At 42.1% G+C, this 12,968-nt stretch overlaps 1 protein-coding gene across 3 annotated transcripts in view; it reads left to right on the forward strand.

Annotated features, from left to right (window-relative positions):
* LOC124619445 (glutathione S-transferase-like) overlaps positions 1 to 12,968 on the forward strand; it is a 71,337-nt gene that overhangs the window by 33,727 nt on the left and 24,642 nt on the right. For all 3 annotated transcript variants that reach the window (XM_047145837.1, XM_047145854.1, XM_047145844.1), the window contains exon 3: positions 4,074 to 4,241. In XM_047145837.1, the coding sequence (XP_047001793.1) occupies positions 4,074 to 4,241 (168 nt within the window). The remainder of the gene's footprint in view (positions 1 to 4,073; positions 4,242 to 12,968) is intronic.

Below are 12,968 nucleotides of genomic sequence, written 5' to 3' on the forward strand. Positions count from 1 at the left end.
TTAACTGAAGTAATGGATACAAATATTATGTATGTAGGTCTTTTTGCCTTCGCTAGTAATAGTATCTACAGAAGAACAGAGTGCTAGTAGTAGCAGACACGAAAAAAGCAATGCCTGTAAAATTTGTACCCTGTAATTTAAATAGGATACTAACATTAATGAAAATGAAGAAATCGACGTATGTTAAATTTGTATCCCATGCTGCAGTTAACCTGTACAGATCGACTGAAGTTCAGGATACGCTCATATGTATGTCAGCTGAGGTATTCCATTCTAATGTTACTTCTGTCCTTTTTTTATTTATTTTTTACAGAAGTATCCCATTTTTCTGTTGAGCTGTATAGGACAACTGAAGAATGGGATACTAGGACTCAAACAAGTGATATATTTAACATTATGTTCAAAATATTAATGGACGTGGTATACGTCTACCATCTGTTTTCTTTCTCCTGGATTCCTTTGTTTGTGAACACTCATTTCACCTGTTGAATCTGTATAAATCTCTGGTAAATTTTGATGTCATTCGTCAAAGCCAACAGGTTGTATTCCCTTCTTCAGTAGTCCTGTTGTTTATTGATTGTATGTTATGTGGTAGTTTCCTGAATATCTTTTTTCCAAGGTGCAGAACTCTTTATTTGGCAGAGCTTGACTTTTGTATGGTGGATATTGAGATATATTTTTTGCCTTGTGTTGTGAGTGTGCACATCTTCATTTTTGAGAAGAGTGCAGTACTTTCAGTCACATGTTGCTGTATGTATACTACAGTTTCCTATACAGGGTGTTACGAAAAGGTACGGCCAAACCTTCAGGAAACATTCCTCACACACAAATAAAGAAAAGATGTCATGTGGACATGCGTCCGGAAATGCTTAATTTCCATGTTAGAGCTCATTTTAGTTTCGTCCACCTACGCTCAATGGAGCACGTTACCACGATTTAACACGGGATACTCCACCTGTGCTGATAGAATATGTGCCTTTACAAGTACGACACAACATGTGGTTCATGCACGATGGAGCTCCTGCACATTTCAGTCAAAGTGTTCGTACGCTTCTCAACAACAGATTCGGTGACCGATGGAGTGGTAGAGGCGGACCAATTCCATGGCCTCCACGCTGTCCTGACCTTCAACCCTCTTGACTTTCATTTATGGGGGCATTTGAAAGCTCTTGTCTACGCAACCCCGGTACCAAATGTAGAGACTCTTCGTGCTCGTATTGTGGACAGCTGTGATACAATACGCCATTCCCCCGGGCTGCATCAGCGCATCAGGGATTCCATGCGACGGAGGGTGGATGCGTGTATCCTCGCTAATGGTGAACATTTTGAACATTTCCTGTAACAAAGTGTTTGCAGTCACGCTGGTGCGTTCTGTTGCTGTGTGTTTCCATTCCATGATTAATGTGATTTGAAGAGAAGTAATAAAATGAGCTCTAACATGGAAAGTAAGCGTTTCCGGACACATGTCCACATAACATATTTTCTTTCTTTGTGTGTGAGGAATGTTTCCTGAAAGTTTGTCTGTACCTTTTTGTAACACCCTGTATATGAAGGCTTGGAAGTGGGAGGATTTGCAGTTTTTTGCAGAGCGGCTTACAAGATTTTCTGTGTTTGGCACCTTCTGTGATTCTTATGATTCTTTTTTGGATTCTAAATAGCTTGATGGTGTTTGGAGAAGCTCCCCAGAAAATGACTCCATATTTCAGGATTGATTGGACACGTGCATAGTACACACTTTATAGGCAGTCTTTGCTACAGCAGCTTTCAAGAAAGCTCATCACGTAGAAGGATGTATTCAATTTTTTGTTGAGATTGTCAATATGAGTTCCCACCTGAGATTATCCTGGATCCAGAGCCCAAGAAACTGTCAAGTCAACTCTATTTACAGCTTTGTTTGACAGCTGGATATTGATAGTTCGTGGAACTTTTTCCTTGACATCATGGAAGTTGATTGCTACAGTTTTTCCTTCATTTCAGCCATTCTGCTGATCAATTGTCTTAGTTACGTTTTCTTGTAGTAAGTTTTGTGATTTTGTAGTAATGAGAAAGCTCATTGGCAAACTGGTAAGCATTTTGACAATGTATGTTTGTTTGTAGGTCATTATTTACATATGAGGCACAGCACTGGTCCCAGTATTGATTCTTGGAAATACCATATTTCGTGTCTTGGTAATCTGAGTAATGGTTTGTGATTTTATTGCAATAAATGTGTTGTGTTTCTACTGTTTGTTCCTGTCCACAAAGGTATAACTTGACCCAGTCATTAACTATGCCTCTGATGCCTAGTTGATTTAATTTCTGCATGAGTGCTTCATGATCAGTAATATGTTTCAATTTTGCAATTTTTAGACAAGAAGGGAAAGTCCCTGAGCCAGTGAACTATTGCATAAATATGCTAGTGGTTTTACAGTGAGTTCACTACATCTTTTTATTATGTTATCAGGTATACCAGCTACTCCTAAGGACTCTTTTGTTTTTAAGGTTTTTATGATGGGATCAATCCATACAAAGTGGTCCAATAAAAAAATAATTGGTTCTTGACCATCTCCGAAGAATTTTATATTTGCTGGGTGAATTCCCCATGTTTAGTATTCACAAAAATATTTTTTTTTTTTTTTTTAATTTAATGTTTATTATTTTGAAATGGCGGCCATATTTGTTCCAGGCTGCACGTGTTTTTTCGTATTTGCAAGCATCTATATTTTTACAATTATTCAGTAGTTGATTGTCCTAAGCCTTTCAGATAAAATGCATTTAGTTCAACACACTCTGGGCCTACAAATTAACATCATCACTTAGCTGAATGTATTTTTAATATATTTTTAATAGCTCATAGTTACCAGCCACAAATTAAAAAACAAAACCTCAATTTTTGAAGAGTAGTTTTCCAAAGATAGATTAATTTCTCAGCTTTAATAATTTTTCTGTTATAGAGTATCAATGGTGAGCAGCTTACACTTAAAAAATACACTATTTTAAAAAATGGATTTTTTAGTTTTTCCATTTTGTGGCCTGCAATATCTTTGTTGAGCAACCTGATAAAAATCTGAAAATTTCACAGTTAATAGACCTTTATGATATCAAACTTCAGCATAAATTTCAACTTTGAGATTCAGTTGGAAGTTATGGAAAAAGATTACAAACACAAGTCAAAAATACATTTTTTAACATTTGCGATATGTGGTAGGCTAATCAAATAAAGTATACAAATTGCATAATGTAACACACCACATTACACTAGGTAATGATTATTTGTCCAAACTGTGCTGTGGTAATTGTTTCAGCAGGCTAACAATTGCATCTGCAAGCCTATACAAGTCTGAATGTTGTCTTCCCCCTTACACCAACAATTGCGTACTCACGCTTATTTAGCCAGAAGTTCTTGAAGTGTGCAGTTGAAAAATGCTGTCTCAGTGTTCTGTTTGTGTTATTATTAATAAAGCATGTCATAAAAGTGTGTATTCTGTTCACTTAGGATTAGTTCTTCCTTGACTAATTCTGTTTGCCAAGGTTTTAGGTATTGGTATTGTATGGAAAGCAATATACTGCCCGTGATCATCACTTAATCCTGTTTTTATGGTTCCAGCCTGGAAGTTGTTTTTTCTGCATTTATGAATATTTGGTCAATGGGCAGCCATATTCATTGTAATCATGCTATTTCTGATGTGCAAACCACTGCAGAAAATATTAGTAAGATTATTAGTTAAAAGAAAATGCTGTCCTGGAGATCTAATAAAATTTCTGCAATCAGAGCAGAACAGTAATTTAAAATAATTGACAAATAACAAGTCACAATCAGGGGTGTAAACAGGGCTGTGTTTTGAAATTTTTGTGATGTTGCAGCTTTGTGTTAGGTGCATTGAGTTTTCACTCTGATATTCATGTTGAAATGCAGTGTACTGAGTCTTATTCAAACGCTTTTCACTCCTATCTACATCAGTGGATTGAGCAACTTGTTCCTAGCGAGGGAAGATGATATGTTGTAATGTCCTACAGTTAATCATGTAACTGTGTGTCATGTCACAGAATAAATGTGGTGCAGTGATTTTGTTTATTTTTTAAATTTCATTTAGATATGCCATTTGGACAAGTACCAGTTCTTGAAATAGATGGGAAGAGGATATATCAGTCCCTAGCAATAAGCCGTTATCTTGGTAAGCAGTTTGGACTGGTAGGTGACAATGACTGGGAAGATCTTCAGATTGACATGGTTGCTGACACAGCGATGGATTTGAAACTGAGTAAGTTTAGTATTATTGCTATGATTGTCATTTCTATTGCAAAACATAACTAGTTTTTCCTTGTAAATTTAAATTTAATCTAGTCACATGTGCTGTCCCCATTCTTCACACAGCCACAGACGTGCACCCTACATTACAATCTTCATATTTATTTTTTCTTTGATCTCATTGTGTTTTTATGTCAATTTCAGTTAGTTTTCGCCTTTCACTATCAGCCTGCTCCTTCGGGTTTCATCTTTTTTCCCCATACTACTTCTGTTTCATTCTTTTTGTGATTTTTTTCCCAATGTATTTTGGTGTATTATGCCTAACATTTTTTGCACATATTTCTACATTATTTACATTTTTTACACGTTTTTATCCTCCACCATGGATCCTACATTCTACATTTATGCTCCGCAAGCCACCCACCGGTGTGTGGCGGAGGGCACTTTACGTGCCACTGTCATTACCTCCCTTTCCTGTTCCAGTCGCGTATGGTTCGCGGGAAGAACGACTGCCTGAAAGCCTCCGTGCGCGCTCTAATCTCTCTAATTTTACATTCGTGATCTCCTCGGTAGGTATAAGTAGGGGGAAGCAATATATTCGATACCTCGTCCAGAAACGCACCCTCTCGAAACCTGGCGAGTAAGCTACACCGCGATGCAGAGCGCCTCTCTTGCAGAGTCTGCCACTTGAGTTTATTAAACATCTCCGTAACGCTATCATGGTTACCAAATAACCCTGTGACGAAACACGCCGCTCTTCTTTGGATCTTCTCTATCTCCTCCGTCAGACCGATCTGGTACGAATCCCACACTGATGAGCAATACTCAAGTATAGGTCGAACGAGTGTTTTGTAAGCCACCTCCTTTGTTGATGGACTACATTTTCTAAGCACTCTCCCAATGAATCTCAACCTGGTACCCGCCTTACCAACAATTAATTTTATATGATCATTCCACTTCAAATCGTTCTGCACGCATACTCCCAGATATTTTACAGAAGTAACTGCTACCAGTGTTTGTTCCGCTATCATATAATCATACAATAAAGGATCCTTATTTCTATGTATTCGCAATACATTACATTTGTCTATGTTAAGGGTCAGTTGCCACTCCCTGCACCAAGTGCCTATCCGCCGCAGATCTTCCTGCATTTCGCTACAATTTTCTAATGCTGCAACTTCTCTGTATACTACAGCATCATCCACGAAAAGCCGCATGGAACTTCCAACACTATCTACTAGGTCATTTATATATATTGTGAAAAGCAATGGTCCCATAACACTCCCCTGTGGCACGCCAGAGGTTACTTTAACGTCTGTAGACGTCTCTCCATTGATAACAACATGCTGTGTTCTGTTTGCTAAAAACTCTTCAATCCAGCCACACAGCTGGTCTGATATTCCGTAGGCTCTTACTTTGTTTATCAGGCGACAGTGCGGAACTGTATCGAACGCCTTCCGGAAGTCAAGAAAAATAGCATCTACCTGGGAGCCTGTATCTAATATTTTCTGGGTCTCGTGAACAAATAAAGCGAGTTGGGTCTCACATGATCGCTGTTTCCGGAATCCATGTTGATTCCTACATAGTAGATTCTGGGTTTCCAAAAACGACATGATACTCGAGCAAAAAACATGTTCTAAAATTCTACAACAGATCGACGTCAGAGATACAGGTCTATAGTTTTGCGCATCTGCTCGACGACCCTTCTTGAAGACTGGGACTATCTGTGCTCTTTTCCAATCATTTGGAACCCTCCGTTCCTTTAGAGACTTGCGGTACACGGCTGTTAGAAGGGGGGCAAGTTCTTTCGCATACTCTGTGTAGAATCGGATTGGTATCCCGTCAGGTCCAGTGGACTTTCCTCTATTGAGTGATTCCAGTTGCTTTTCTATTCCTTGGACACTTATTTCGATGTCAGCCATTTTTTCGTTTGTGCAAGGATTTAGAGAAGGAACTGCAGTGCGGTCTTCCTCTGTGAAACAGCTTTAGAAAAAGGTGTTTAGTATTTCAGCTTTACGCGTGTCATCCTCTGTTTCGATGCCATCATCATCCCGTAGTGTCTGGATATGCTGTTTCGAGCCACTTACTGATTTAACGTAAGACCAGAACTTCCTAGGATTTTCTGTCAAGTCGGTACATAGAATTTTACTTTCAAATTCACCAAACGCTTCACGCATAGACCTCCTTACGCTAACTTTGACATTGTTTAGCTTCTGTTTGTCTGAGAGGTTTTGGCTGCGTTTAAACTTGGAGTGGAGCTCTCTTTGCTTTCGCAGTAGTTTCCTAACTTTGTTGTTGTACCACGGTGGGTTTTTCCCGTCCCTCACAGTTTTACTAGGCACGTACCTGTCTAAAACGCATTTTGCGATTGCCTTGAACTTTTTCCATAAACACTCAACATTGTCAGTGTCGGAACAGAAATTTTCGTTTTGATCTGTTAGGTAGTCTGAAATCTGCCTTCTATTACTCTTGCTAAACAGATAAACCTTCCTCCCTTTTTTTTATATTCCTATTAACTTCCATATTCAGGGATGCTGCAACGGCCTTATGATCACTGATTCCCTGTTCTGTACATACAGAGTCGAAAAGTTCGGGTCTGTTTGTTATCAGTAGGTCCAAGATGTTATCTCCACGAGTCGGTTCTCTGTTTAATTGGTTGGTTGGTTGGTTGGTTGTTTTGGGGAAGCAGACCAGACAGCGAGGTCATCGGTCTCATCGGATTAGGGAAGGATGGGGAAGGAAGTCGGCCGTGCCCTTTCAGAGGAACCATCCCGGCATTTACCTGGAGTGATTTAGGGAAATCACGGAAAACCTAAATCAGGATGGCCGGACGCGGGATTGAACCGTCGTCCTCCCGAATGCGAGTCCAGTGTCTAACCACTGCGCCACCTCGCTCGGTTGTTTAATTGCTCAAGGTAATTTTCGGATAGTGCACTCAGTATAATGTCACTCGATGCTCTGTCCCTACCACCCGTCCTAAACATCTGAGTGTCCCAGTCTATATCTGGTAAATTGAAATCTCCACCTAAGACTATAACATGCTGAGAAAATTTATGTGAAATGTATTCCACATTTTCTCTCAGTTGTTCTGCCACTAATGCTGCTGAGTCGGGAGGTCGGTAAAAGGAGCCAATTATTAACCTAGTTCGGTTGTTGAGTGTAACCTCCACCCATAATAATTCACAGGAACTATCCACTTCTACTTCACTACAGGATAAACTACTACTAACAGCGACGAACACTCCACCACCGGTTGCATGCAATCTATCCTTTCTAAACACCGTCTGTACCTTTGTAAAAATTTCGGCAGAATTTATCTCTGGCTTAAGCCAGCTTTCTGTACCTATAACGATTTCAGCTTCAGTGCTTTCTATCAGCGCTTGAAGTTCTGGTACTTTACCAATGCAGCTTCGACAGTTGACAATTACAATACCGATTGCTGCTTGGTCCCCGCATGTCCTGACTTTGCCCCGCACCCGTTGAGGCTGTTGCCCTTTCTGTACTTGCCCAAGGCCATCTAACCTAAAAAACCGCCCAGACCACGCCACACAACCCCTGCTACCCGTGTAGCCGCTTGTTGCGTGTAGTGGACTGCTGACCTATCCAGCGGAACCCGAAACCCCACCACCCTATGGCGCAAGTCGAGGAATCTGCAGCCCACACGGTCGCAGAACCGCCTCAGCCTCTGATTCAGACCCTCCACTCGGCTCTGTACCAAAGGTCCGCAGTCAGTCCTGTCGACGATGCTGCAGATGGTGAGCTCTGCTTTCATCCCGCTAGCGAGACTGGCAGTCTTCACGAAATCAGATAGCCGCCGGAAGCCAGAGAGGATTTCCTCCGATCCATAGCGACACACATCATTGGTGCCGACATGAGCGACCACCTGCAGATTGGTGCACCCTGTACCCTTCATGGCATCCGGAAGGACCCTTTCCACATCTGGAATGACTCCCCCCGGTATGCACACGGAGTGCACATTGGTTTTCTTCCCCTCTCTTGCTGCCATTTCCCTAAGGGGCCCCATTACACGCCTGACGTTGGAGCTCCCAACTACCTGTAAGCCCACCCTCTGCGACTGCCTGGATCTTGCAGACTGAGGGGCAACCTCTGGAACAGGACAAGCAGCCATGTCAGGCCGAAGATCAGTATCAGCCTGAGACAGAGCCTGAAACCGGTTCGTCAGACAAACTGGAGAGGCTTTCCATTCAGCCCTCCGGAATGTCTTTCGCCCCCTGCCACACCTTGAGACGACCTCCCACTCTACCACAGGTGAGGGATCAGGCTCAATGCGGGCAGTATCCCGGGCAACCACAGTCGTAGTCCGATCAGGGGATGCGTGGGACGAGCTGGCCGTCCCCGACAAACCCCCATCCGGACCCCCACAGTGATGCCCATTGGCAACAGCCTCAAGCTGTGTGACCGAAGCCAACACTGCCTGAAGCTGGGAGCGAAGGGATGCCAACTCAGCCTGCATCCGAACACAGCAGTTGCAGTCCCTATCCATGCTAAAAACTGTTTTGCAAAGAACGTCTGAACTAATCTACAGAGAGCGCAGACAAATCAACAAAATTTAAACGGTTATTAAAATACAAGATTGCCTAGTAAATGCAGTAATGCTGCTACTTGCGCACTGCTGACACTGCTCGGCGGCGGAAGGAGACTACGCGAATTTACACTATTCAGGTACTAAAACGCGATGCTACACTCTCAAATACTATAATACGCCCGAAATTTATGAATTAAACAATGCAAGTACCAAAAACCCGCAAAGAAATTAAGAATTAAACTATGTAACAAATGAGTGAGCTAGGAGTATACGACTTGCTGCTGCAGCTGCTTATCCAACGGCGGCAGGGAGCACCTATATCCTTGGGGATATAAAAATGTAAAAGCTGGCATACTATGCTTACTTTCATTCCATAATGTCATATGGGATTATTTTTTTGGGGTAATTCATCATGCGAAGCTAAAGTTTCCTGGGTGCAAAAATGTGCAGTAAGAGTTATAGAACTCAAGAACATCCTGCAGAGGCCTGTTTAGGGAACTAGGGATACTAACTACTGCTTCCCAATATATTTTTTCCTTAATGAAATGTGTCGTTAAAAATATATCACTTTTTGAAACCAACAGCTAAATTCATGGAATCAATACTAGAAATAAGAATAATCTCCACAAGGATTTAATTTCATATAGTGTTCATTAAAAAAATGATGACCATTCCACCTGGGACCTGTGGAATGGTACATTAGCTTATTTGTTTAAGTTGTAAATATTTGTCATGTATTATTGTTTTTCTGACATGTTCTACATCCTGAAGGACCTCCTCACTATGGATCAATTGGAGTGAAAGTAAATATAATCTAATCCATCTGTGTCAATACAGAAAAGTTTCCTTATCCATGACCAGAACCAATTTCCACATACTGTTACTGCATTGTTGCTTGGCTCAGGGAATCCCCTCAAATGGCCTTAACATCAAATTACCCATCTCTAGCTGCAACCCCTTCTTCCAAAGTGACCTCCGTCTGTTCAGATTCCACCAGTCCTTAATCCTCACCAGTGTAGTTTTGCAAAACCATGTCAATCAGACCCAAACCTTCTTGCAATACCTCCTCTCCAACTGTAAAATTCTCCTGCTATGCAATCCCAAATTCATTTATCCCATATCACACTCTGAAACTCTTTCCCTCCAGGAACTAGAGCAGCATGCACAATGCCACCTCAAAAAACTCTCCAACCGGTTCACTTCCTACTCCCACCTTGGACTATCACTTTCTACTACCTCTACAACAACCTACAAACCTCTCCCACATCCCCTCATAGCTGACAAACCCTGCCTTGCAGATATACTACATTTACCCCACCTGCTAAAAGTCATGAACCTTTCCTCCAAAAGCCTTAGCCCCACAGAATATTAATCCTTTCCAAAGGCCTCATCTTTTGTCCAATTCCCAAATTAAATAATGCTGGGCTTGTTAAACACTTTCTCTCTTTCTCCCAGTCCCTACAGTGGAAACACTTTTCCGCCGCCAACCCTACCAATCAGACGTAACCAAAGATCTATGTTGAACCCTGTGTGACTCAGTTCATTCCTCCATCCAACCATGATCCACCCCCACTGCCCCCAAATCACCCCCTGTTAACTTTCCAGAGTTTAACTTTGAACCTTACATCACCACCATTGCCCAAATCCCTAAACATGAAAGCTAACCTTACATCTACAGAAAGAACCGCAATTCACTACCTAAACACTGATCCCAACCTTATTATCCTACCTGCTGACAAAGGCTCAGTCACTGTTGTTTTGAACTGCAAGGATTACCTGGAAGGAGGACTCCACCAGCTGTCAGTCATCCTCCTAAAAACCCTGCAGCATTGGCCCCTTTCCAGAAATCCGGCAGAATCTCCAGTCTCTCCTCAAACCATTACGCCAATTCCAGAACCTCTCCCCAGAGTCCATCTCTCTCCTCACCCCTACCACTCCCCGCACTCCTATCTTCAATATCTTCCTGAATTCAATAAACCCAACCACCCAGGATGTCCCATTGTGGCCTGTTACTGTGTCACCCACTGAGAGAATCTCTGCTGTCATAGAGCAACACCTTCATCCTATTACCCGCAACCTACCCTTGTATATAAAAGATACCAACTGTTTCTTCCACCAACTCTCCATAGTTGCTGTTCCTTTACCATGTGGTGCCCAGCTTGTTACTATTGACACCACCTCCATTTATACTAACATCCCTAATGCCTGTGGCTTTGCTGCTATTGAACACTACTTTTCTCAACCTACAACATCCTTCCTAGTCATCATGACCACCTATATCCTCCACAATTACTTTTCTTTTGAAGGCATCACCTACAAACAAATCTGGGGTACGGCGATGGGCACCATCCTATGCCAACCTATTCATGGACTGTCTAAAGCAGGGCTTCACAACATACGTGCTCGCGGAGCAAGCTGTGAGCAGCAAGGCGCGAGCACGGAGCAGCGCGTGCACACTACCCCCACTACCGGACCAGAGCGGAGAGTGGGGAGAGTCACGTGGGGCACACAACAGCTGCCGCCAGTCAATGTAAATCCGCGGCCACCTGCAGGGATATCACTCACGAATTATTACTGTGACAAATGAAACAAATAAAGGAGAATGTACACGTGCCACATAATTTTATTAGCTTTGTGTATGCCTCTACATTCGCATTAATTTGTGAACTGTTACACAATAAAAGGTGTCACTGAACTGTGGGATTCTCTGTTATCTTTTACTTTTTGCCCTTTACAATTGCGTCTGTGTTCGGAGTAATTGTTCTTGTGCATCGTAGGCGCAGCGTGCAGTTTAAATTTCGATCAGACAATGCATTTTTCAGGCACGTCTTGTTACATTTCATTGCAGAGAACAGTTATTCACAAACATACATGGAACCGAACATTGATATTATTGTAGCCGCCAGTTTGTGCAAATGAGGAAATCTATCCTGAGGGAAGTGTCTGTAAAATTCCAAAATGTTTTTCTTGTTCTGAAATTTGCCTCTGTATTCTGTCACACTGCAGGTCAATAATTTCTAGTTGCAGCTCAGGACAAATCTCTTCAATATTCGCTGAATATGGAGAGGAGAACAGATCAGAATTACTGTCTAGTGCTGTCATATCTTGAAAGCGTTGATCAAATTCTTCCTTAAGGGCAACTAAACTATGTGAATAACGTTCACAGTCTTTGTGAATATCTTGCATGGATGATAATTTAGGAAAATGAGCTAGATTTCCTGTTTCCAGCTGACTCACCCAAAGTGTCAATTTCATTTTAAAAGCTCGTATTCGATCTATGAAATGAGTAATTAGCAGATCTTTACCTTGTAGTGAAATGTTCAAAGCATTCAGATGGCTAGTTAAATCTGCTAAGAATGCGAGATCACATTTCCATGAAGGCTCTTTCAATTCAGGAACACACATGTTATTTATTTCCATGAACATATTTATCTCATCCAATAGGCAAAAATTCGATTTAATAATTCGCCACGACTAAGCCAGCGGACCTCGCTGCATTTTGCAACATCATCTTTTTCTGTAAACAGATACAATTCCTCCCAATGGGGGTTGAACTACGAAAGCATGGTTGGGGTTACACAACGGCGACTTGACATGATTCTTAACCAGCGAAGTGACTGTTAGAGCTGATCGTAGTACTTTTAACGTTACACAGTCGGCGCGAATTCAATAGGCACGCTGCGGTCCTATTCATACGTGCATGCGCATTTCCCCTCCCTCCCCTCCCCTCCCTCCCTACCTCCGCGACCTTGCACCTGCTCGCGAGCACGTGCCTGAGCAGACGCGAGTACTCGCGCTCAAAACCGGCCAGTTGTTAAGCCCTGGTCTAAAGGAATCCTTTCTAACACTCAGAATCATCAACTCTTCACTTGGTTCAGATTCTTTGATGACCTCTTCATGATCTGGATTGAGGGTGAGGGACATATTCTTCCAACACCTTCTCCTCCATTCACTTCACCTAGTCCTCTTCAACCCAACAAGCCACCTTTCTTGGTGTTGACCTCCACCTCAAAGATGGCTACATCAGTACCTCCACCGTATCAAACATCCAACCACCAGCAATATCTCCACTTGGGCAGGTGCCACTCATTCCATACCAAGAAGTCCCATCCATAAGGCCTAGCCACTCGTGGCTGTGGCCGTCCCTCATGAAATATACCAAGGGTCTCAAATGAGGCCTTCACAGACTGGAAT

The sequence above is a fragment of the Schistocerca americana genome, chromosome 1 (genome assembly GCF_021461395.2).
Source record: "Schistocerca americana isolate TAMUIC-IGC-003095 chromosome 1, iqSchAmer2.1, whole genome shotgun sequence".
Lineage (NCBI taxonomy): Eukaryota > Metazoa > Arthropoda > Insecta > Orthoptera > Acrididae > Schistocerca > Schistocerca americana.